The 27,172-nt window shown below is 48.8% G+C and overlaps 1 protein-coding gene across 4 annotated transcripts in view; it reads right to left on the bottom strand.

The window, feature by feature from the left end:
- Nucleotides 1-27,172, bottom strand: part of WASHC4 (WASH complex subunit 4) — a 1,230,387-nt gene that overhangs the window by 413,825 nt on the left and 789,390 nt on the right. For all 4 annotated transcript variants that reach the window (XM_069629940.1, XM_069629941.1, XM_069629942.1 and 1 more), the window contains one exon: nucleotides 26,575-26,683. In XM_069629940.1, coding sequence (XP_069486041.1) covers nucleotides 26,575-26,683 — 109 coding nt within the window. The remainder of the gene's footprint in view (nucleotides 1-26,574; nucleotides 26,684-27,172) is intronic.

Raw genomic sequence — 27,172 nt, 5'->3', positions numbered from 1 at the left:
TCTCTGTATCCTACAGCCCCTTCTCCTGGCACTTACCTTGCATTTGCCACCAGCTGGCCCTATTATTTATCTTGTATTCTACTAACCAGGTACTGCGCTCTCCTTGCACTTGCCACCAGCTGGAACTATTATCTTGTAATCTACTAACCATGTACTGCACTTCCCCTCTCCCCTTCCCCTTGCACTTGCCCTTTTCCCAGTCCCCCTACCCTTGCACTTGCATGATCTGAATGACACCTGGCCTAGTAGGATCGTTGTCTGTTCTCCCCTATTTCCACCCCTGCCTCGTTGCGCCTTGAAACACTTGTGTATAGGCGCGTTACAAATGTCATATCATAACCATTGGTGCTCTGCAATCTAGCAAACTCCAATTGGTGGTCCCTCTCCTTCTGCTTCTCTGACCTCTCCAAATCCAGCTTAGCCATGCAGAATTCAAGCTCTTTCTGCTTAAACAGCAGCTCTTGCTTCTTGAATTCAGCAGGGCCTCACCTCCAGAGCCACTCAGGGAAACAGAGGACACATCATCACCATCTTCATCATCATTGTTTCTCTCTACAGTAGCACTAGCCATAGCATTACTCGTACTTGGGATGGCCCCAGTACCTTCTGCACTATCATAGGAGGGCAAAGCTAGAAGAACAAGTTACTTTCTTACCTGGTAACGTTCTTTCGATGGGATGTTTCCGACGACGTATTCCACATCTATGACAGGTAATCACCACAGCTGTGCTGCTTTGGAAAATGTTCGGCGTCTGCGTCCTGCGTCGATGACGTCGATACGCTGTCCTCGAGGGCCTCCGTTGAGCCGACGTCACCGGATGTTATAAGTAGGACGCATAACGCCCGTAGCCTCAGTTGTAGTTTTTTCCCAGAAAGTGTGGCACAAATCTTCTGCCAGTATGACTACAGAAAGCCTTGCGGCAACGGAGGATGCGGAGGAGGATAGAAAGCCAGAAGAATAAACTTCTGGCTTAAATGAAATTCCGACACAACCTTTGGAAGAAAAGGACAACGAACCCCAAGGACATCCCTGTCCTTCTGGAACACTGAAGAGTGGCTTAGTGGATAGTGCCTGCAACTCACTCACTCTGCGAGCGGAAGCAACCGCAACTAAAAATAGTTTTAAAGGTCAACAGTCTCAAAGGACAAGAATGTAAAGGCTCAAACTGAGCTCCCATTAGGAATTTTAGAACCAGGTTCAAATTCCAACCGGGCACCAGGAAAGGTGACGGAGGGAACACATTAGTGAACCCTTTCAGAAACTGAGAAATCAAAGGAATCTTAAAATAATAACACTCCTCAGATGAGCGCTTGAATATGGACAGCGCGCCAGGTAACCTTTAATGGTACCCACTTGCAGGCCCTTGTGGGCTAACGAAAGCAAAAAAGACAGAACCACAGGAATGCCACATGAAAAAGGATCCACATTCTTAACCCTGCACCAGTCACAGAACTTTCTCCAACAGCAACGGTATAGGGACTTGGTACTGGCCTTCTGGCCAAAAGCAACTCCTCCATCACGTCTTCAGGGAGGTCCAAATCCTTATACCTCAACCTTTCAGAAGCCAAGCATGAAGGCTGAGGGACTTGACCTCTGGATGGAGAACCTGACACCCCTCCCGTGAGAGCAGATCGTCTCAGTAGGGAAGACGGCGTTGAGGGCAGATGGACATGTCGAGAAGGTCCAGGTACCACGTTCTCCTGGCCCATGCCGGAGCAATGAGGATAATTCGGGAACTGAACCTCCGTAACCTACGCAGCACTTGCAGAATGATGGGGACTCGAGGAAACACGTACAGTAGTGGGAAGGACCACTCCACTACAAACGCGTCCCCTAAGGCTCCTTTTGGAGGACATTTCCTGCAAGCAGAACATTTTGCACTTCCGGTTGACAATGGTGGCGAGGAGATCCACTCTGAGGGCGAAGATCTCCAGGAGAATCTCCTGAGCCAGCTCCCACTCGTGAGAGACCATGCTCTGCCTGCTCAGAGCGTCTGCCGTCACGTTTTCGTCTCAGGCCAGATGAACTGGCGAGATCGAAATTTCCTGCTGGATGGCCCAGCACCAGCGCTGCATCGCCTCCCTGCACAGAGGGAGAGACCCTGCCACCCCCTTTTTGTTGAGGTAGTGCATGGCCACTGTATTGTGCGTCAGAATCAGGACATTCTTTCCTCGCACATACAGCAGAAAAGCCTTCAGGGCAAGCCTGATGGCCCTCAGCGCCAACAGATTGATATGGAGTCTGGACTCCGACAGACCAACGACCGCTGACTCAACTTGTTGGCATGAGCTCCCCATCCCGTGAGGGACGCGTCCGTCACGATCGTTACCTCTGGCCAGGGTAGCCAAAATGGAGCCCCCTTCCTCAGATTGCCTTCGACAGCCCACCACAGAAGATCCTGGGCGACCGAGGGCGGCACCTGAATGGGGTCCGACATCCTCCCGGAGGACTGCGACCACTGGAGCTTGAGAGCCCACTACAGAGATCTCATCCGCAACCTGGCCTCTGGCACCAAAAGAATGTAGGATGCCATGAGGCCGAGCAACCTCAAGAACTCGAACGCCGGGAGACTCTGGGCATGTTGAAACTTGTGCACCATCTGCAGAATGTGATGAGCCCTCACCTGGGGACGCGAACACTGCCCCAGAGATGTGTCGAGCACTGCTCCGATGTACTGGAGCCGCTGGGTAGGTGTCAAGTGGGACTTCTTTAAGTTGAGGGAGAAGCCAAGCTTGTGAAGGGAGTGGCAGGTGACTGACAGATGATCCAGGACTTGCTCGGAAAAGCGCGCCCTGATCAACCAATCGTCCAGGTAGGGGTAGACGTGAATCCCCCTTTCCTGAGTTATGCCCCCACCACCAGCATGAGCTTGGTGAAGACCCTCGGGGCGGAGGTCAATACGAAAGGCAGGACCCGCAACTGAAAATGCGAGTTGCCAACCGCAAACCTCAGGTACTTCTTGTGCTTGGGATGAATCAGCACATGAAAATAAGCGTCCTTGAGGTCGAGAGACACCAACCAGTCCTGAAGTTGAAGGGCCTGGAGGACTTGAGAGAGTAACCATCTTGAACTTGTCCTTCCCGAGGAGCTTGTTCAAACCACACAAGTCCATGATGGGTCTCAATCCCCCGTCTTTCTTCGGGATCAAAAAATAAGGGAAATACCATCCCTTGTTCCTCTCCGCTACATGCATTAGTTCTATGGCGCGTTTCACCAGCAGAGATTTGATTTCCTGCCAAGGAGCGGATCCAGACTCTTCAAAGAGAGATTCCCTGGTGGACTGTCATGAGGCCTCTGCCGGAAAGGAAGACAGTAGCCGTGGGCAGTGAGCTCCAGAACCCACACATCTGAAGTAATGGTACGCCATTCTACAAGATGGTGCGCCAGCCTTCCCCCCCAACCGGCGAACCATGGGACATGGCCTCATGAATGAGCTGAAGCGGCTGCAGCAGTACCTGAGGTCAGAGAGGCAACTGCCCAAGCGGCCGTGGCACCTCGAGTACTTTGTTTTCCACCTCTGGTACTCCTACAGTGGCCCATTTGACTTGCAGATCCCCTCGATCTACCAAAGGAAGAGTAGTATCGAAAGGAACCTCCCCTCTATTGCTGTCCCCTAGGATGAAAAGGAGGAGGTTGGCGAACTGCAGCGCTCAGCGACTTCGCTCAAGCTTTGGAGGTCTGCAACCTCTCAAGGCTCTCGTCAGCCTTGCTGCCAAAAAGGCATGTTGAGAAGCCGGGCTTGTACATCAGGAGCAAACCCCGACTTCCGCAACCACGCAAATCTGCGCATTACGGTGCTCACCACCATGGACCGGATGACACAATCTGCCATGTCCAGACCCGACTGAACGGATTCACACATGGCATCCTTGCCATCCTGAATGAGGGCAAGAAAACCATCCCGTTCCTCCCCTTCGGGAATATGTTCAGCCGCCAAAGACACACAATTCCACAGAGTGTGAGTGAAACGTGCTAAGGCACACACAGAGTTGGCTGCCTGTAAAGCCATACCCCCTGAAGAAAACACTTTCTTCGCCCAGCCATCAAAACTTTTGTCGTCCCTATCAGGAGGGATGGTAGGGTACGACACCTGTTTTGCTGGGGCCGTAGCAGCCATCACCACCAAACTCTTTGGAGTAGGGTGCATAGTCAAGTAGCAGAGATCGCTACTGGCAGGACAGTATTTTTTCGGCAATGACTTGCTCACTGCCGGGAGACTCTCCGGAGCAGTCCAAGCCGCCGCCGCCCTTCTCTGAAAAGCCATATGAAATGGCAGCACCGGGTGGACCTTGGTCAAGGATATCTGTCAGGTCATCCTGCAGAAAATCCACTGGTGGCGCAGACCACCCCAAGTACTCCATCACCCTCGACATGAGACGCCGGAACTAAGACTCGGCGTGCGTGCCAGGCTCAGGCCTACCAAACTCAACCTCCGGAGAGGTGTCCAGACCACTGGCGTCGTGCAAAGACTGACGCAGGTCTTCCAACTGGTTATGACCAGACAAGAGTTTGTCAGGAACCTCATCAGGAACCAAACCTGCATCAGACACCTCATCCACCTCAGAGATGTAATCCAGAGGCTGGAATAAATCCCTGGATGAGGGCACCGAAAAAGGTTCAAATACAGGCCTTACTGACTTCTTCAGGGCCTTCCTCAGAGTTTCCACCGATGCACGGGGTACCTCTGGTAAAGCCTCCAAAAAAGGCATCGAGGGCGTCCACAGAATCGGCGTCGAGTGTGGGGCAGATGGCTTCGAAACAGGCCTCGAGGGAGGTGCCCCGAGCGTGTCCTTCGACGGCCTCGGCGCCGATGGCGTTGACTTCCTCGGAGGCTGTATTGCTCGCCCAGAGTGCACGGACAGTCATTAATCACCAGCGCAATTGCAGAGCCAATACTTTAAACGCAGGTAGACGACGCAATGACTTACAACCACACACACACACTTAGAAAATAATGAGCACTTATACGGCTATTTATTCAAAGCTTGGAAGCAACAAGTGATAACACAGAAATAAATCACAGAAAAGACCGAATTCCAAAGAAAATACATCACCGTGGGCGTAACTGAATCCCTCATCTCGCCAGAAGCGGCTGGAAGACCCCGATAACAACCAGGCCGAGAGCACAACAGCCCACAGGTATGCCGGACAAAGGCGTCCCCCTTCCGACTGAGGTCTTTGTACTTGTCCCGTCTGACCGTTGAGGGGTCCCGCATATATGCACTCCTCAAAAAGGGGTGGTAATTTCTCAAACCTTCTGGCAATGCACTTGCGCATTGATGGGTAACCGTTGGTTGCCAGCTGGGTCAACCGACAGTAACCTCAAGGAGCAAAGCGCTTCCCTCCTCTCCTAAGAACAAACGCCATGAAAAACAGTCCCATAACTCATAACAAGACATAACAAAACCAGCTTTTCCAGCAGAATGTCCTTGACTGCATACCAGGTTTGGAAAGCATGTTTTCTTCAGCAAAGTAAATTCAGCTCTCAGCAAAGTACAGCTTTTCACTGAGGCATGGAGTAAATATCCATTATGGCTCCGAGTGCCCCCAGAATACACTGCGCACCAGCGCCATGTTTTAGCTCAAGCATAACAATTTCACCCTTGGATATTTATCTTCCATAGCCCAGTGGCAGAGGAGCCGGTCTCTGAAACCGACGAAATATTAAAACTATATTGGGAATGCATTGAATACAACAACAACAAGCTATTATGATAGCTAATATAATGCAAATACAAGCAAAAGCGTAACGCAGTGTACCCCCAATATCAGGAATCCATGAAAATAACCAATCCCACCAATTCCCAGTATGATCTTGGGACACTTGAGAAATGAGATCCCTCAAACCTCGAATATGACTTTCAATGGATCGTGAATGGTCACTTAGATTGAAATAACACATACCTTCAACTGCGTTACAACCTAAATTATGCTTTAGCAATAGATAATCAACAGCAGCCCTGTTTTGCAAAGTTGCTTTTCTAATAACCTTGCTATCAAGGAGTTACTCTTCTAATGCTTGAGAAGTATGATTGAGTCCTTTGACTACTAAACATGCTAATTTGATCAAAGATTTGTAACCCCGAGCAGCTAAACCCCAAACTCCCACTAATGAAAGGGTTAATGCTAGAACCTCAGCTTCTGATAGCAAATGCACATGTGAATCACAATCGGGGGATAGACCCACAGACTCAAAAGTTGACCTTTTGCCTCGAGATATCGCTGGGTGCAAAGGGAACATCATTAGTCCTAATCGAGTTAAGGCACATGGACCTCCGGAAATGTTAGCTGGAATATAAGTGTATGTGATGTTGCCACATGAAGAGCCATCCTGTTGGAAGTTTCACATGATTCAGATGACTGGCAGCTATCACTGGATGATTACAAGACAGTGTTATTCACACTGGTACATGTGCGTGGAATTCGTGAACACAATCGTTTCTCGAACCCAGTTGGATTTTGCGGTTTGGTTAAATTGAGCTGTTGGCATTTGCCAATTTCTTTTGCATTGCATGTCATAAGGTAACACACATCACCTTGAGTTATATTATAGGTTATAATACGTGTCAAGTTTCTCCATTTGCGATCAGTTTCCTGGCAAAACCTGCAGTACTCAGACGGAAAAGGATTGCCCGATATCGGAATCTTGAACCAAAGAATCATTGTGCGTGACGCCGAAAGAACAAGTTACTTCTTACCTTGTAACGTTCTTTCGACGGGATGTTCCTCCGACGTATTCCTCATCTTAGATATCTCCTTCCAGCTTTGCTGGCCTGGGAAAATTTTTCTCTAGAGGGCGCTGCGCGTCGACGTCCTCCGAGTCGATGTCCCTCGACAGCCGCCGTATCGACGTCACCCTGCCTATAAAGGTCGCGCCCAGCGTCCGTTGCTCAGTTCCGTTTTGTAGCCCACAATAATACTTTCTGGACTAAACTAATCCCCCTGAAGGAGCGTAAACTGCAACAACAAGGAAAGTAGAACTGCGGGGATGGATGGGAGGGTCGATGAGGAATACGTCGGAGGAACATCCCGTCGAAAGAACGTTACAAGGTAAGAAGTAACTTGTTCTTCGAAGGGATTGTGTCCTCCGACGTATTCCTCATCTTAGATAGGCTCCCATAGCAGTATTCTATTATTGGAGGAGGGAGTACTGACTTCACGCTGTCTTCTATTGATGAATAGAATGCAGTACAGCCCTTCCAAACCTAGTCTCTTGACTGGAGGAGGAAGCCAAATTGTAAAATCGTGTAAAGGTATGGACAGACGACCATGTAGCGGGCGCACAGATGTCTTTAACCGGCACGCCTCTTTTGAGGGCCGATGAAGCTGCAATACCTCTGGTCGAATGAGCCCTAAGATTTTGAGGGGGCTCTTTCCCTGCCAGTTTATAACATTCCAGAATGGCTAGAATGATCCATCTGAAAATGGTCTGCTTAGTTATTGGTAAACCCAGCTTGTGACCTGTGTAACCTACAAACAGCTGGTCTGCCTGTCTTATCCTGGCTAGTCTACTGATGTAAAAACTTAAAGCCCTTCTAGGGTCTAGCCTGTGTAACCTCTCTTCCTCTTTCCCCGGATGAGGAGGAGGATAGAAAGATGGTAGGGTAATCTTCTGAGTGATATGGAATTCAGAAACCACCTTTGGGAGGAAATTAGGCTTCACTTGCAGGACAACTTTGTCTTTGTGAAATATTGTGTGAGGGGGTTTACAAGAAAGAGCTTGTAATTCGCTCACCCTTCTAGCAGATGTAAGTGCTATTAATAAAACAGTTTTAAGGGTAAGGAATCTTAGCGAACAAGAATGGAGTGGTTCGAAAGGTGTGCCCATCAGGAAAGTTAGTACTAAGTTTAAATCCCATAGGGGAACTTGGAATGGTCTTGGGGGATAAACATTGGTTAAACCCTTTAGAAACTGTATTACCAAGGGTAACTTGAAATAGGATGGTTCTTCCGCAGTGCGCTTAAAGATGGATAGCGCTGCGAGATAGCCTTTAATGGTGCCAACTTGAAGGCCTGAATTTGCCAAATATAGAAGGAAGGACAAAACCATTGGTGTACCACATGAAAAAGGGTCGATATTCTGTTCTCTACACCAGCTGCAAAATCTGTTCCAACGGCAGCGGTATAAAGACTTTGTTGCTGGCCTCCTTGCCGAAAGCAACACCTCCATAACATCATCAGGGAGGTCCCAATCCTTGTACCTCAGCCTTTCAGAAGCCAAGCGTGAAGGTTGAGGGTTTTGATGTCTGGATGGAGAACCTGACCTCCCTTCTGTGAGAGTAGGTTCTCTCTGAGTGGAAGTCGAATTGGAGGGCAGATGGACAAGTCTAGAAGGTCCGGGTACCACGTTGTCCTGGCCCAATCCGGGGCAATTAGGATCATGGTTCTCCGGAATCTTCTTAACCTCCTGATCATTTGAGGAATGACAGGGACCGGTGGGAACGCGTACAGAAGCGGAAACTCCCAGTCCACTATGAACGCGTCCCCCAGAGCGCCTCTCGGGGGAAATTCCCTTGAGCAGAACAGATCGCATTTCCTGTTGACGCTGGTGGCGAACAGATCCACCTGAGGGGTTCCCCAAAGGGCGAAGATCTCTTGAAGGACTTCCTGAGCTAGTTCCCACTCGTGGGAGACTGTGCTCTGCCTGCTCAGAGCGTCCGCTGTGAAGTTCTTCTCTCCGGCTAGGTGAACTGCCGATAGAGAGATTCCTTCTTGGATTGCCCAAAACCAGAGCTGCTTCGCCTCTCTGCACAGGGGTAGTGATCCTAAGCCTCCTCTTTTGTTCAGGTAATGCATGGCCACTGTGTTGTCCGTCATTATCAGGACGTTTTTCCCTTGTACAGCTGGCAGGAACTCCTTCAGCGCAAGTCTGATGGCTCTCAGCTCTAACAGGTTGATATGTAGTCTGGACTCCGATGGAGACCAACGACCGCTGATGGTCAAGTCGTTGGTGTGGGCTCCCCACCCCATGAGTGAGGCATCAGTGACCACTGTTATCTTCGGCCAGGGTTGCCAAAACTGTTCTCCTTTCAGAATGTTCTCCTGACAGGCCCACCACTGAAGGTCTCGAGCCACCCTGTCAGGAACCTGAAGAAGATCCGTCATTCTCCCTGAGAATTGTGACCACTGAGTCCTCAGTGCCCACTGGAGGGATCTCATTCTCAGGCGAGCCTCTGGCACTAGGAAAATGCAGGATGCCATGAGGCCTAGCAACCTCAAAAAGTCGAACGCTGGGAGACGTTGGGCATCTTGGAACTTGGTAACCATCTGTAGAATATCTTGAGCCCTCACCTCAGGTGGCGAGGCTTTTCCCAGGGAAGTGTCCAGGATCGCTCCTATGAACTGGAGTCTCTGTGATGGTATCATTTGTGACTTCTTTAAATTGAGGGAGAAGCCCAGTTTGTGAAGGGAGTGGCACACGTGATTTAGCTGGATCTGAGCTTGTTCCGAAGAGACAGCCCTGATCAACCAATCGTCCAGGTAGGGGTAGACGTGAATCCCTTCCCTCCTTAGACTTGCCGCCACTACCGACATTAACTTGAAGACCCTCGGGGCGGAGGTCAGCCCAAATGGCAGCACTCGAAATTGATAGTGAGAGTTGCCAATTGCGAACCTCAGGTATTTCCTGTGTTTGAGATGGATAGGCACATGGAAATAAGCATCCTGAAGGTCCAGAGATACCAACCAGTCCTGGAACTGAAGGGCCTGGAGGATCTGAGAAAGAGTGACCATCTTGACTTTGTCTTTCCTGAGGAATTTGTTCAATTCTCGCAAGTCCAAGATGGGTCTCAGTCCTCCGTCTTTCTTTGGAATGAGAAAATAAGGGGAGTACCAGCCCTTGTTCCTCTCCGCTACAGGTACCGGTTCTATGGCACCTTTCTCTAGCAGGTCGAAAATTTCCTGCAAGAGGAGCGGATCTGGAGCTTTCTGAGAGCTGATCCCCGGTGGATGACTCTGAGGTATGCATAGGAGAGGCAGGCAGTAACCAATGCCCAAGCATCTGACGTGATAGCCTGCCATTCCGCCAGATGTTGAGTCAACCTGCCTCCTACAGGTGTCCTGTGAGGGAAGTCCTCAGAGTGGTTTTGGGGCGGCTGATGCGGATGCCGATGGTAAAGAGGCACCTGCTGTTGCTGCGGCTTTTGAATATCTACCCCGTCCACCTCAGGTAGTTCTTCTTTGTCCCCTTTGATCCGGACGTCCTCTACCTCTTCCGAATGCGGAGTAGAAGCGAAAGGACTTGCCCCTCGCAGAGGTTCCTGTGGGACGAAAAGGTGTCTGACGGATTGCAGCGCCTAAGGATTTTGCTGCTGCTTTTGAAGTTTGCAGTTTCTCGAAACTGTCATCCGCCTTTTTCCCGAACAAAGAAGAGCCATCGAATGGCATGTTCAAGAGCCTGGCTTGCACATCAGGGGCAAAACCAGACTTTCTCAACCAAGCGAATCTCCTGGTTGTTGTACTTGCCGCCATTGCTCTGCTGATACTGTCAGCCGAATCAATGCCCGTCTGGAGGGATTCGCACATAGCGTCTTTACCGTCCTGTATGATATTCAGGAACGCCTCCCTTTCTTCTCCCTCCGGGATGCAGTCAGCCGCTGTAGAAGCACACTCCCAAAGTGTATGGCTGAATCTAGCAAGGGTGCAAGTAGCATTAACAGATTTTAACGCCATGCTACATGCCGAAAAAACTTTCTTTGCCATAGCATCATATTTTTTATCGTCCCTGCCCTGTGGGACGGTAGGATAAGCCGTCTTGACATCGGTAGAAGATGCTGCCTGTACCACCAGACTTTCTGGGGATGGGTGTTTTGACAAAAACTCCGGGTCTGTAGAAGATACCCTATATTTTGTATACAGTTTTTTATTTACTGCCGGGACGACATCTGGGGTTTCCCAGTTCGTCATAATCTTCCTCTGAAGAGCTTTATGAAAAGGCACCACAGGATCCTCCTGTGGGCCTTTGTCAAGAATGTCTGTGAGGTCATCTTGTTGGAAAGATTGTAAAGGTGCAGACCACCCCATAAACTCTGTGATCCTGGCCATTAAGGCTCTATAGGGGGTTTCAGCATGCTCCCCCGGGTCTGGCCTAGCAAACTCCACCTCAGGGGAAGTGTCTAACCCACTTGCCTCATGTAAGGAATCATGAAGATTCTTTAACCTGCGTTCTTCAGAGGAAAATTCCTCTCTAATTGGGGTTACAGGTCCCTGCAACTCAAATGTGTCTTCCTGTTCAGACAATTCACCCTCTTCCATAATTGAGGACATATTTCTCAATTGTTCTGAACTCATAAAGGGTGTAAATCCCATTTCATAGGCAGAGGGTGCCGAACTTGTCATAATCCGCCTCGAAAACGTTGATGTCGTCGAAGGCTTCGAGCGTGGCGTCGAAAACAAAGGCGGAGGCCTCGATGACCTCGACAGAATTGGGATTCTACTCGACAATCTCAAAGCCATCGTCATCGAGGACCTGGGGATAGTCACTGGGTGTGTCGTGACCGTGACTTTTCTTGGCGTCGACGCCGGTGTCGAAGCTGGCGTCGAGTCGACAGACCCGTGTGTCGAAGGTCCCTTCGACAACGGCGTCGAAGACACCGACCTTGGCGTCGACGGAACCTTCGTCGACAGCGTCGACGGAACCTTCGAGGAAGGTTTGGAGGTCATAGTCCTACTCGAGGGTTCGAGACGCGCTCGAGAGGTTCCCTTCGCCGGGTACTGCGACTCGCAGCATTTTTGACCTTCGGGTCTTTCGACCAGCGCATCGCTCTCGGCAGTCTTCGAGGGGGTCGAGGCCGCTTTCTCGAAGACGCTCATCATATTTTTACGGAATTCCTCCCATTCAGCCCGGGAACTATGTTTCGTGGGGCAAGTGATTCTCTTTGGTGAAACAGAGGAAGACGGAGAAGGGGATCTTCGACGTCTGCTCTTCGAGTGCTTCGATCTCGAGGAGTGATGGGACCCACTCCGAGACCTAGAACGCGAATGGAGACGAATGTCTCGACTTCGTCGACGAAGAAGCAGCTTTAAAAGTCTTACCTTTCTCCAGCTTCCCCCTACGCTCCTTCAGGGCCTTAGCTGTCATGGACATACAGTCCTCGCACTTCGAACAATGGTGTTCAGCTCCCAAACACCACAGACAAACTCTGTGAGGGTCAGTCAGCGACATCTTTTTCCCACAATCTCGGCATTTTTTGAAGCCGGATCAAGGAGTTGTCAGTTCCGTCGAAGAAGCCATCGAGTACAGATCGAATAACTCGAGGTAAATAGATTTAACCTGACAAAAACTGAGCAACGATATTCCGAGGCACTGAGTAAGCGCGGAAAAACGGAACTGAGCAACGGACGTCGACACGGCGGCTGTCGAGGGACATCGACTCGGAGGAGGTCGACGCGCAGCGCCCTCTAGAGAAAAATTTTCCGAGGCCAGCAAAGCTGGAAGGAGATATCTAAGATGAGGAATACGTCGGAGGACACAATCCCTTCGAAGTATGCTTTAGAACCGGAACTGGCGTCGGCACTGCTACTAAGCATGTAGTCAGTAAGGCTTCAGCATTGGGCACGTCAGTAAGGCAAAAGTGCGTAATGTTGAGCACCTGTTGTGCCAGGTATGTCCACATATTCTCAATTTGGGTGATTGGAGAATGTTTTCGCCGTCCTGAAGATGCCTCTCGCATAACTGGCATCAATGTTGTTTTCACTTGCGCCTGACGTGTTTGCCGCATTTCACGAATCCATGTCTTCGGTCTGGCTGGCTTTTCGGCATCGGCATAGGGCTGCTTTTGGACATCATTACTCATCATTATCAGTTTCTTCTTGATCGTTGGCACAGATGTGACATTTTTCATTGGTAGCAGCATGCCGTTTGACTCTCCCGAACAGAGTCCCATTTAGTCCCACAATTACACCAGCCAGACACAGGATCTACAAGGCAAACCCAGAAAAGAGATATCAGTGTTGTAAATCACTCTTAGGTAACATTTGTCTGCGGGCACATATTGCCATTTCTTTCTACCGGGCTCCATTACTAAAACTACTTGGTCTTTGCCTGATGCAATGACATCTGCGGGTACTGGTGGGCCACTTGGCCGTTCCACCCACACCTTCGCACCCGGTACCATACTGTCTGAAGAGCCAAAACCACGATCCCCACGGGTAGTTAACACTGTAGGAGGCTCCCCCTTCTTAATCATGGACAACTTAAAGGGGATAATTAATTGGGCCACCCGATCGCCCTTGTGGATCGGTAACAATTGGTCCCCACTATTCATCAGGATGACTTTGATCTCGCCTTGGTAATCGGCATCAATTACCCCTCCCAACACTTGAACTCCCTTCAATCCTAGGCCAGATCTAGGGGCAATCCATCCAATATGCTCTGGGGTAATTTGTACTCCAATCCCTGTTTCAATTACGACAATCCCTCTTGGGTCTAATCTGATTTCCTCGTGGGAATGCAAGTCTACCCCTGCTGACTCTGGAGTCGCCCGATAGGGAGCTAAAGAACCCGGGGTAATTTCCCAGTACAATAGGGTTTCTCTGAGTTGGGTTGAATCTGTAAAGCAGGAGTCATTAGCCGCATCAAAGGAGTTTCATGCTCATTCACAGGCCTATTGTTTAGCACTTGCACCGCATCAAACACACGATCACGCCAGCCTGCCAAATTGCCATCTCCAGATTTGTGCAGCTGTTCTTTCAACAAACCATTCATTCGTTCAATCAATCCTGAAGCAGCAGGGTAATGAGGCACATGCTAGAGCCATTGAATGATCTTTTCTTGACAATATTCCTGAATCAATTTGCCTTTGAAGTGTGACCCATTGTCACTTTGAATCTGCAAAGGCACTCCGTAATGCAATATGATCTGATCTAACAACCTAATGGTATTCAGTTGTGTGGCACGCTTGCACGGCAAAACCATCATGTATCCTGAGTATGTATCCACAATAGTGCATGCATACTGACAACCTTTACTGATTGGCAGGGGACCGATATAATCAATCTGGCAAATTTGACCTGGTAATTTTCCTCTTTGCAATGTACCCCGAATAATCTGAGGGATAGGCCTATGCTGTTGGTGTTGGCACACTGGATATTGCAAAATGATTGTTTTCACTACCTCTAAAGGAATACTGATTCCTCGAGCTTGTGCCCACCTGATAGTAGCCTTTTCTCCAAGGTGCCCACATTTCTGGTGAGCCCACTTGGCCAAACCCTCCAAATCGTCTTCCTGAGCCTCCGCATTCACAGATGAAATCTTGGTGTGTTCATCTGCAACAGAATTAAACCAACGTTCTAATGAGTCTGTGGCACAATGCGCGTCCACATGATACACAGTGACTTCACTTTGTAATAACATTTCTGCAATATCTTGCCACAGTTCTTTAGTTCTTTCCCCCACAACTCTTTTGAATGAATCTTCCACCCATTCTTTTGCCAGGTTGGCAACCACACCGCCAACCCATTCGCCACTGACCATGAATCTGTGTACAAATGACATTGACCAGGGGTCTCTTGTTTCAATGCCTGGTAAACTGCATAAAGCTCTGCAAACTGACTGCTCTTCCCTTTCCCTGACGTTGTCAAAATCTTTTTTGTCTTGGGATTGTACGACACCGCTTTCCAGTATCGCTCTGCTCCCACATAGCGGGCTGAGCCATCCGTGAACCAGGCATGCTCTGTCTGCTCCACGGTCAAATCACTATAAGGTACTCCCCATTTCAAGGGAGACTTGCGTTTTTCAGGCACTTCCGGTGGTATGTAATCTGAGGGCGGTATGTTAGCTACTTGCTCATGTAATTTCACAACTCCACCCTTCCCTGATTTGGCTCTGTCTTGAATGTACCATTTCCATTTAATTATGCTGGCTTCTTGAGCATGTCCTATTCTATGTGTTTTAGGAGAGCTTAGTACCCATTGCATAATCGGTATTTCTGGCCTCATCAATACATCATGGCCAACCGTCATTTGCTCGGTATCAACAAGGGCCCAATAACATGCCAGCAACTGCTTCTCAAACGGAGTGTATGAGTTGCCAGCATCAGGTAACTTACGACCCCAGAACCCCAATGGCACACGTTTCCTGTCCTGTTTCTGCCACACACTCCAGTTAGCATAATTGTCTTGTACAGACACATTCAATTCCACTTCACCTTCCTTCAATGGCCATAGATCAAGCACCTGCTGAACTGTCTTTCGCCAAATCAAATGCTTTCTGCTGCTCTTCCCCCCACAAACTCATTTCTTTTGTGTCACTTTGTAGATGGGGGCCAGTATCTGCCCTAAACGGGGAATGTGCTGTCTCCAAAACCCAAACAGCCCTATAAACTGTTGAGCTTGCTTTTTGTTCTTGGAGTGGTGAACTCAAGTATTTTCTGTCGGGCCTTCAGCACCATTTCTCGATGCCCATTATGCCACTGAATCCCTAGGAATATCACTGTTTCAGCTGGGCCTTGAATTTTATTCGGGTTAATCTCTCACCCTTCCTCTTCAATCCTTCCATAATGACTTCTAACTGGTTTTGCACACTGCGCTCATCCTTGCCCTGAATCAAAATATCATCAATGTAGTGAGAGATTTGTATGTCAGGTTTACACGGTATCTTGTCTAAGTGCTCTGCCACCAGCCGGTGACAGATAGTCGGGCTATGTATGTACCCCATAGGTAACCTTGTAAAGGTGTACTGACGCCCGCTCCAAGAAAATGCAAACCGCTCCTGGCACTTCAGCAATTGGCACAGAGAAAAATGCATTGGCTAAATCTACCACTGCATACCAAGTCCCCTCAAACTTTTGGACATTCTCAATCAAGGTAATGGCATCTGGGACCGCGGGCACTAAGGGAGGAGTGTGTTTATTCAACTCACGGTAATCCACCGTCATCCTCCAAGACCCATCCCCTTTTTTGATAGGCCAGAGAGGATTGTTCCATGCGGTAATGATAGAGCGTAACACACCCGCCTCCACATACCCTTTGATGGTGTCTGAAATTTCCTTGTGCCCCCCAGGAATGCGGTATTGCTTCACTGCTACCCGCTTGGTTGCCACAGGCACTTGCACTGGGTGCATCTTCAATTTGCCTACGGTAATGGGTGTGCAGGTCAATGCACTCACCCCAAACTAGTACGTTTTACCTCCAAGTCCCAAAGTCAACCCTTCCAAAATGTCAAAGCCAATTATATATTCAGGTATCGGGACAATCAACACTTGGTATTTCTGCCTATTCAAATGTCCTATTTTTATCTCCACTTCAGTTTGTACTGCGGGGTCTCCTTCTCCCCCCCCCACCCCCCCCGAGACCTGTAATAGTAAATTGTCTGCCTTTGAATCGTGCTGGATTGCCATGAATCAGAGAGGCCTCCGCCCCGGTGTCTATCAATGCTCGCACCCCTTGCGTATTTCCTGGCCCCCAAAAAATCTTAACATTAACATGGGGCCGCCTATCAACTTTTATGCGAGCAGACGCTGCCAGAGCTTGACCGTAACCCTAGTCAAATTTTGAATGAGTGTGACCTGACTCTGCCTCTAGCATTGCACTCACCACCTTCCTAAAATCAGCATATGTTGGCTGGTACGGGGAAGGTGTCCCCATAGACCCTTCTTGTTCTTCCTCAGGAGGAGCGGAAGGTGAAGTGTCCCCCTGTGGCTTGGTTACTATCTGTTTCTTAACCTGTTTATAGCACTCTTTAGCTGCAAGCCCTCTCTTTTTGTATAATTCATACATTACCCTAGTTTCAATGCCATCAATTTCTTCTCGTGGCACACCATCTTTTAACAAAGCCAAAACATGTCCTTTCTGGACACTCGGGAGTCTCTACTATCTTGCCTTCTGCCTTCAGTTCTTCTCTCACTACGCCCCTCTCTCTCCTGTGGCATGTCATCACTCTTGTCCGACTCCCCTAAATCTGCCAGTTGCCGAATGGCATCCACTACCTCATCAGTGGGTTTGCCCGTCATACCTACGTGCAAAATCATAATGACACTTTTGTATGCGGGCGGTGCAGTTCTGATCACCATATTTCTAGTTGAAACAGAGCGGCACAGCCCCCATGTGTCCTGGAGCATCTGCGTGAATTGCCTCTTTCATAGCATGCTCTCTGACCTTTTGAATTGCCTCTTTCAAAGTATACCACTGTTTCCTCGCTAGGCCAATCTGTGGTAATGGGGTATTTACGGTTACATGTTTTGGATACCAGGTGCAACAAAGACACCTGTGAATCTTGGCCATTCTCATCAGGGGGCGGTCCTGCCCTTAAGACGTCCTGTACATTGGTATCAGTTGACAAGGGTAGAAAACGCAGTGAGTCCGTGGCATCTACCAACAACCCCGTAGCGCCCCCATCTAGCAACGTCACCATCCATGTCAATAAAGATTCCCGTGATTTTTGCCTCAAACGGGTGATAATTTCCCCAACCACCTGCTGGGTGTAATCCTTCAGCGTGGTTAAATCCACAACCCCGTCCGCAGGATTCTGTGGGTGGGGCCCGGCTCGCTGTCTTCTAACTGGCTTAGCCACCACTGCCTTCTGCTTAAATGTTGGGATCTGACTCATTTGTCGAACTGCTCTCTGGACTGGTTGAGTTAAAAATGTCACCATCCCAATTATCCAGATCCCAGTCCACACCGACGGTAGCAATTACAGCAGCCACCTTTCTTTGGTTGACCCCTCCCCGTCTTTTCCTATACTTATACCGGCTACTCTGACTGCTGCCCTTTCGGCCACGGCCTGGTATGTGTCGGCTTTATCTTTAAAAAGTTTCATTTGAATCTACTGCATTAACGCAATCTGCCTTTCTGCAGCCAACTCTCTTTCCAATCGCAAAATATCATTTTTCATTTCCAAATTCCTTTTATGTATTTTCCCATAGGCATGCAGGAGGACCCAACCCCGCCTACCCAGCGCAGCGCATTCCCTTCCCCTTTCCACTGAAACTTGTAAGCACAACATTACATCAGACGGATCAGCATCTCCCAATCCCTGATCCCATGTTTCACTTGGCCCAGCGCTGCATGCCCACACCTGGGCCAATTTATCATATGGTGTTAGGCAGAAACCTGTGCAGTTCCCTTAGGGACCACTGCAACAGATTTAAGACTACAGGTGTTTGGCAGTAAACCTACTTGGTAGCAGTCTGTACCACACAGATTCACTTGGTAGCTGTGGCTGAGCAGTCAGACTTCCCTCAAAAAGAGTTAGGCAGTATATAGAGTACACACAATAGATACAGAGATACAGCAGCACAAGCAAACACTGACCAGAGCTTTGGTGTAAAAGTATATAATTATTTATTTAAAGACACACTTGTAAATTACACTAGCATCAAAGAGGTAAGTACATTCAGCACACAGTCACTATTATATATATACACAACCTTAATTACTTATTAGACAAGTCTTAATGAGAAACACCACTTATTTTCAGACAGAGGCGAGCACTTAACACAAGATGGCACTCTAATAAGTTATAAAAAAAGGGAGGGAAAAAGGCAGAGTTATGGAAGCACACAAATTTCAATACTTTTAGAAGAACCACAGTAAGGCAGGATAGGCAGAGTTCTACTGGAGAGCAAGCAAGTCAATTGCAAGGCCCACTCTTGGAGAGAGCAAGCAGAAGGGGTCCAGGTTCACACAGTGGGGTTATGCCCAAAGTCTTGTAGATAGTTCGCACACAAAGAATTAAATTAAAGTCAGGAAAAGTTAGCTAGGTTATCCCAGGCCAGCCCAGGTTAGAAAGTCGAGGCTTTACGGTCACCCCGAACGATCTGTCGCAAGGGAAGCCAGGCAGGACACAGTACCTTAAGTGTGAAGGAAGCTCCAGCGGGGGCAGTTGTTCCTGGCAGCGGGTGCAAGTCGGTGTTTCGTCCAGAGGAAGAGGAGGTCTGCCGTGGAGGAAAGATGAAGGTCGTTGCACTGCCAGGGAGGAAACAGCCGCGGAGTTCTTTCGGTTAAAAGGTACTACCTTTCTCTCCGCGGTAGTGGTAAGCCGTGGTATTCCGGTTGCCGGGGTGCTTGGCACGGGCAAGGCGGCCACAAGATGCTCCAGGAAGGTGAAAAGAAGGCAAAACTGGTTATCCCCACCAGGCAAAGGAAGAAGACTCTCCGGACTGGAGATCTCCTCTGTCATTGGGAAAAGTGGTGAGACGGTTCAGCAGGGCTCCACCGGTGGTGTCGTCGTTGCAGGTCGGCTCAGCTTCTCCCTCCTCGGATTCTTAGGTCCTGTGGCGACTTCTGAAGTTCCAGTCCCCAAAGCCCTGCTTTTATGCAGCAAACCCCCATTCATTCAGCCTAGCTGTCAATCAAACATGCTAAGTGGTGAGCCGGCCGGCTCACCACTTGGGCCAATCGCACAAGAGTGCGACTTGAGTTGCCAAGGCAACTCAGTCCAGGGTGCCTAAACCCTCTCCCACACCCCCTGTGGTACCCAGACAGAGTGGCACCACTTTTGGAGGCTTCTCTGGAGAAGCCCGCCAAAAAGTGGAACAAAGGGCTTGACTTGGGTTGGAGTCACAGAAAAGAACACAAACGCCATTTTAGAATCGAGTTCTGGCAAAAAATACCAACCGGTGAATATTAAATAAATAAACCAGCGGTATGTTCGAGGCTATAGGAATTAAATAATTAAAGTTGGTAGCCTCGAACAATGGGAAAATCCCATAGAGATATATTTGCGGTCAAATATAAAAAGTAGTATCCACTGCCACCAGCCAAAACTCGATCAGGGGGGACGGAGACGTGCCCCCTCGAACAACAGACCCCGGGGCAATCGAATTGCCCCGACCAGTACGTCCACAATATGATGGTTTGTACTGGTTCTGTTCATAATTTGGGACTAGTAAAGCCAATGGTGACTTTACATGCCCTGGGAGACAGTAGTCAATCCCAGGGTATGGAGTCTATGTTTGGGGGCCGCTACGACACCCCTGGGTTACGGCACGGAGGGTGTTGTGTAACCCACATAAAACACACATGAGACCCTATGGAGTTAAAGACCCCCATAGCCCATAAAACACATGCAAAGACAAAGGAACACCTCAAATCATGTCTAAGAGTGGGAGTAAGAGAGTCTCACTCTTAGCAGGAGAAAAAAAATAAACCCCAAAAAATCCAGCAAAGCTGCTGGGGGACTCACTAGGTTTGGGAAATTAACCTTTACAGAGAATTCTCCCTAACATATGGGCTCTTAGCCGAGCCTGGAATGATAACATCAGAACATTCACCGCCAGCGGGAACGCTCTTTTTCCTGAACAAACTATTCATCATTGCAATAATGTACAAAACCTCTTTATATATATCTTTTTTTTTCTTTCCACACTGCAGTCACTCGCGCAGGCACACACACACACCAAAACCCCCCCAAAAAAAAACAGATGAACACAGTCCAGCACTCGCTGCCAAATTACTTTCGCTTGCAATGTAAACAAAGCCTATCTGCGTTCAAACAGATTGTTTAATATTTGGAACAATTAATCACAAATACCCTGCTCACAGCGCCAAAATGTATTGCTCGCCCAGAGTGCACAGACAGTCATTAATCACCAGCGCAATTGCAGATCCAATACATTAAACGCAGGTAGACGATGCAATGACTTACAACCACACGCACGCTTAGAAAATAATGAGCACTTATACGGCTATTTATTCAAAGCTTGGAAGCAACAAGTGAAAACACAGAAATAAATCACAGAAAAGACAGAGAATTCCAAAGAAAATACATCACCGTGGGCGTAACCGAATCCCTCATCTCGCCAGAAGCAGCTGGAAGACCCCGATAACAGCCAGGCCGTGAGCACAACAGCCCACAGGTATGCCGGACAAAGGCGTCCCACTTCCGACTGAGGGCTTTGTACTTGTCCTGTATGACCGTTGAGGGGTTCCGCATATATGCACTCCTCAAAAAGGGGTGGTAATTTCTCGAACCTTCTGGCAATGCACTTGCGCATTGATGGGTAACCGTTGGTTGCCAGCTGGGTCAACCGCCAGTAACCTCAAGGAGCAAAGCGCTTCCCTCCTCTCCTAAGAACAAACGCCACGGAAAACAGTCCCATAACTCATAAAAAGACAAAACAAAACCAGCTTTCCCAGCAGAATGTCCTTGACTGCATACCAGGTTTGGAAAGCATGTTTTCTTCAGCAAAGTAAATTCAGCTCTCAGCAAAGTATGTACAGCTTTTCACTGAGGCATGGAGTAAATATCCATTATGGGTCTGAGTGCCCTCAGAATATACTGCGCACCAGCGCCATGTTTTAGCTCAAGCATAACAGAGGCGGAGCCTCGAGAGAGTCCTTCGACGGACATGGCGCCGAGGGCGTCGACGTCTTCTTAGAAGACCTCACAGGCTCAGACAGTCTCCAGGCAGTCGAGGACCGGGACCTGGAGCGGGCATGGCTAGAGCGATCCACCTTGTCCGACCGGGACCTCGAAGGTTCCCGGTGATCGCTCTGACCGCCCGAGCCCAAAGGCGTGTGAACGGTGGCCCTAGCGCGTTACTTGCCGGCTTCTCTCGAAGGTGCGGACGGAACGGAGCCCTGCGACTCGAAAATCGCCATCATTTCCTTACGAAATGTGTCCCATTCTGCAGGAGAGGAATGCTTGGTCGGACAAGCTACCCGCCATCTGGCGGAGTCCTCGGACGAGGAAGTCGACCGGTGACGGCGCTTCTGCGAGTGCCTCGAGGAGGCAGAGGAATGGCGGGAACTATGCTGGGACAGAGACCCCCCTGGACTTACGCCGACGACACAGAGAGACGCCCCTCGAATCGACGGTCGAAAGCCCAGCGGATTTCGATTTTCGGGGGTTTGGAAACCCTATCTACAGAAAGCTTCTTCTTCCTCTCCCACAAGGCCTTCTACGTTAACGTCTGGCAATCGTCACAGTCATCGGTGGAGTGGTCCTCACCGAGGCACCAGAGGCAGATGTCGTGCAAGTCCGTAAGTGACATCTTGGAACCGCAGTCACGACACTTCTTGAATCCCAACCGCGGGGTAAAAGAAGATGAAGACATGATATCTTCACAAATAACCAAGTTCGAAGAACCAATAGTAATGAACAGAAGAACCGAGGCGTGCCGAGATCTCCGAAGCGAACCCGTTCGCGGAAAAAACGGAACTGAGGCTACGGGCGTCGTGCATCCTACTTATAACATCCAGTGACGTCGGCTCGACGGAGACCCTCGAGGACAGCGCATCGACGTCATCGACGCAGAAAATTTTCCGAAGCAGCACAACTGTGGTGATTACCTGTCATAGATGTGGAATACGTCGGAGGAACCAATCCCTTCGAATCCACATTTCCTGTCAATCTGTGATCCTCTGGATCATTTCGGAGTCAGTACCAGTGGCCGACAGGCCCCTTTTCGTACAAATCTTTTAGTGTCTCAGATTTAGAGGCATTCAAAGCAATGTCCGTAACTGCTTCCATACTATAAGTAAAGACAGGTGGCTTACAGTTAACTTTAACCTAAGGACACTGTCTCGTGTAAGTATAATCTGGGTACCCTACCAGTGCACAACACTGGGTACCTCTGATCTTATCCCACCGCTGTACAGCAATTTGTTAAGATGGATTTCTGAACTCTGACCTGATGGGCAGAGGTTTTGGAAGTTACCCTTGGTTTAGTGAAACAAGGAAACCTTCTGGACAAGCCAGAACAATCTAGATAGCTTGGCAGATGGTCGAGACTAAGTCTCAGGAGGGGCGAGAGTAATCGGAAGCCAACGAGCACACAGTAACAAACCACAGATTACTCTTAGACAAGTGTATATGATAACTATCTATACATTTATTGTCGGCCGGACCAATAGACAAAAGTAAACTTTAGTTATGCAAAAACAGTTACCACACAAAATACTCTACTATACAGCATATATATACATTTCCTAATGCGACAAATGAGGAAAACACAGCCCCAACCTGCAAAGAGAAGGGTGAGTTAACACACTAGGAGCATTAGACAATTCTTCGGAGTCGTTCCCTAACTTTCGAGTCCAGCCCTAAGTGCTCAACAGTACAGTGTGTTAAAATGCACGATTGCACAAGCAGCACAAAAAGCGGGTCTTCTTGGGAGGTCTGTAGCAAGTCAGGAAGGGGCTTGAGGTGAAGAATTGGTTCCCACTATTTGCGAAGGGTCTGCCCTTGGTGGCAGAACAGTTTTCAAAATGTGAAAATAGCGAGGGAGTGCTATTCTCTTATCCAAAACTAGCTTCGCGCCAAACCGAGGACTTCCAATCGAAGATCTGCTCTCATGCAGGCATCGGTGTCGTGGTCCAATCACGGTCCACGGTGGTCTCAGTCATTTAGGCACTCTAGACATCCTGGCACCAGCAGTGTGTATTGGGACCAGACAGTCCCAACCCGGTTCCTGGGCGCACACACACGTGACAGGCAGAAGCCTGTGAAAGAGATTGGTTTTCATGGGAGGCTACATGCCCAAATAAGGAAAACCCTGGTTACCCCACCTGGGTGAAGGGAAGGGACAAAATGGCCATGGGACAGAACAAAAGACTTTGTGGCTCGGCCATTTTCGGACCTGGCCACAGTCTTGAACGAAACACGGTAAACGCAATATGACTCTGTAAAAAGAAGTAACACTTTAATAAAAAAGTAACTGCTGCCACCAGTTCGTCTGAGGCACTCGCACAATCACCAAAAAATTCTTCGAAGGTGCACTGTTAAAAAGTTACCAAGAAATGGCAGCATAGTTTGCCAGTACTTGCACTCTGAAGGAGGTGTCAGTTTCCCCATAACAAGTGAGCAAAAGCCCATGAGAGCACAGCTGGAGGCTGGGTTTCATTGGTAAAAGTTCAGGATAGGATAGCCAAACAAAATCAAAAGGTTTGGGGGTCCACTAATGGAGGGAAAATTACACCTAAATGAAATCTTTTGTAACAGTCGGCACTGCCGAGGGCTTACCTTATTCCGAGGAAGTGTTGGACTTGCGTCAATTGCGCTGCTTCTTCTTCCACGAGGAAGTCCAGGAACGGTTCCTGGAATGGGTCAATTTCTTGGTCTTCTTGCAATGTCATTCCTTCCCCTTGTCGGGGGTGGGATCCTCAGTCTCGGACTCCGAAGACCGGAAGAGCGGCCACGCCGGAGACTTGGCTCATGTTTGGCCCAAGACCAGTTTCCCGATCCTCACGCGTAGGGATTTCGGCTGCATCTGTGCGCATGACGCGCAGGCCTCCGTGTTGTGGCTAACACCCAGACACCACAGACAGACGTTGTGGGGGTCAGTCGCAGACATTTTGGCCTCGCAATTGCAGCTTCGCTTGAAGCCCGAAATCCAGTGAAACTACATCATGTAGAGGTTTTCGTAGAAAATGTACAATTCGTTCAAAAACCATTGAGTAAACCAGAGTCATGTTCCCGATGCAGTGTGCAAAGGTGTGGATAAAAGGAACTGAAGCATGGGGCGTTGCGACGTGCTATATATACGATGCCTGATATCACTTCTGGAGTCGACAATCAAGAGCCGGACAAGATGGATCGACGGGTGAGTCGAGGTCCACCACGCCCCCTGTCGAAAAGTTTCCAAACAGCAGAGCTGGATGATGGATATCTGTCAGGATGAGGAATCTGCGGGAGAAAAGCAAATCATTGAAATAACAATGTGATGATGACCAAGCTCAATGTATGCCGACAATGGAGACCATGTTCTTAATATGGCATAGAGATGTGGTTTGGGGGGGGTTTCACTGTACCATTATCGCTGTTATTTAACAATAAGAGTTTTAAAAAAGCCAAAGAACAAACGAAAAATCTTGCGGCACAGCCATTTTAGGGGAATAGCCACGTTTTGTAGTCAAATGCAGTAAATGGGAATGTGCACACTAAAAATACTGCAAAAACAGTAAAAATGTATCTGCTGCCACCGGCTTGTCTTTAGGTAGTAACCAAAAATCCCCAGTGTAAAAGACTAGGGTGATCCAAAAGTGTCCCCTACTGCAATGCTTTGTAGGTTGCTGTGTGCGCTGTCAAAAAGTTACCAAAGACGGTAAAAAGACAAAAAGGGGAACCCAATTTCCCAGTACTGATAGTTTACCCAGGACAAATGAGCAGCAAGGCCACGGGAGTGAAGCTGAAGTCAGGACAGGTTCAGAAACAAATGCAACATGTTTAAGGGTCCATAGAATATAGAGGGAAAATTGCCTGAAGATAAATCTTTCCTAGCATCTGTGCCCTGCATAAACCCAGCAGATCCAATACAGCCCATGAATCTTAACACAGCACCCAATGCGATTGGCCTCAACCCCTGCAAAACACTCGGGTCCACTGACGCAACATGTGTAATGGTATGTCTAGAGCTAGTGACTAGTCCGAACTAGGCCTAACCAAATTAGAGGGGGCACATTGCAGCTCAGAGTGAGCCCATGTGTCAACAACAACCAGTTTAGGTATGGCTCATAGTCTAAGACAAAGGGATGGCCCAAAAAACAAAATAGCCAAGAGCGGTACAAAAATACAAAATACATTGGTACCCCAATGGCAACCATCGGGCAACTTCTGCAGTAAAAATGCATGCACCTTTGCGAAAAATATATTACAGCTGCCACCTACCAACTCCCTAAAACCAATGTAGGGTGATAAAATGATCCCAGGGCAAAATGGGCTGGCCGAGCACTGCCCTCCCAGGGACCACCGACTGCATACAAAAGACGTGAGGCAATGCTGCAAAGTTCACAGGTCCCTTGAAAGGGCAGCAGAGCCCACAAAAATGGGATTAACAATGGGCTTGCCACTTCAAACGCCTATCGAAGCGTATGTGTAGATAACCACAATGGGTTGATGATTCCATCTGTGACTGATAACAAAACAGGCCGACGGGATTTATTTTCCTTAAGACAATTGTCCCATTAGTTTTCTGACATTTGCCAGGAGACCCCTCTGCTCGTGTACTTGGAATAACCAGAAAATAGTATTTGCAAAGCAGTTGGAGTTCAGGCCATAAAGACTTTCGACCATGTAGATAGGCATGGGGACTTGGCACCCCAATACTCTTGGTACACCTTAGGAGGCCATGCCAAATCTGAGTGTATTCACAGAGGTTGCACCCCCTTACCATAGCGGACACTCAGTCTGCCACTTCTCTCATGTGACGAGCCCTCAAGCATGCTTCTTATGTAAAGCTGCCCCTCTGCGATGCAATGCGCTTTTCATAACCATTGCTCCTTGGAATCCAGCTCCAGGTCAGATGCACGGTTTGGAAAGAATGTTTTTATCTAGGGAGAGCAGGGGTGCTGCCAGCACCCCTAGTAAGAACATGGGGTATTTTATTATCAGTCTCTGGAATCTGAATGAAACGGGACAAGACGATTAGTCACAATGGTCCATGTGCACGCTCCCTGTATACCACCCACACACCCGTATTTAAAGTGTCAAATATTTCTGGGAAAAAAATGTTTTGTGCTTTAGATTCTTTCTATTTCATTTTAGGATTGAGAGACAGACACAGACACACAACTTTCAGGGCAGCATGTTTAGCAACATCAGACAGGTGGAATGTTGTATTTATAGAGGACGACATACAGCAGTTAGCACAGGATTCTGCTCTCTGAATAAGGCAGGCGACACAGCTGCTGCTCACCTATCTGGCCAATGAGCTGCCGGAACTGGTCCAGATAGCTCTGTCCATCAGGGGAAATCCCAAGCTTGCGGATGCCTCTGTTAAACTTCTCTGCTCTTTCGTAAGGGTACTAAGGAGGAAGAGGAAAAGCACAGCTGAAAAGAGCAGGCACAAGCAAGAGCATTGATCATGACACCCAGCACAGAAGCAGCAAACGAGCGTCATTGAGATCTGTTGGGCATTCACCAACATGAACAACGTACAAACTAGCTTCACTAGGTGAGACTAAGGACGAGTCTGGCTTCGCTGACCCCACATCACAGTGTCTACCCCCCAACTTCCCAACTCCTGATCTCGCCACTCAGTTCACGGACCAATCACAGAGTGAGTAGCATGGTCCACCCTTCCTAGTATGTCTCCAGTGGCTGCTTGAGTTCAATGCCTAAGGGCTTGCAAAGGGAAGGGAGACTAACCCCGCCCACCTGGTGCCTTCCAGCTTGCCGCTCTTTTTCACCACTTAAAAAGCCCCGCCCACCTGGTGCCTCCCTGCTTGACGCTCTTTTCCCTACTTAAGGAGCCCTCCATTCTCTTTTCCTCTGCAGCTGGGGAGCCGGTGTAA

The sequence above is a fragment of the Ambystoma mexicanum genome, chromosome 12 (assembly GCF_040938575.1).
Source record: "Ambystoma mexicanum isolate Mex_15411 chromosome 12, UKY_AmexF1_1, whole genome shotgun sequence".
In the NCBI taxonomy this organism is placed as follows: Eukaryota; Metazoa; Chordata; class Amphibia; order Caudata; family Ambystomatidae; genus Ambystoma; species Ambystoma mexicanum.
Note: the sequence above shows the minus strand (reverse complement) of the source record. Positions and strands in the feature narration are given on the sequence as shown.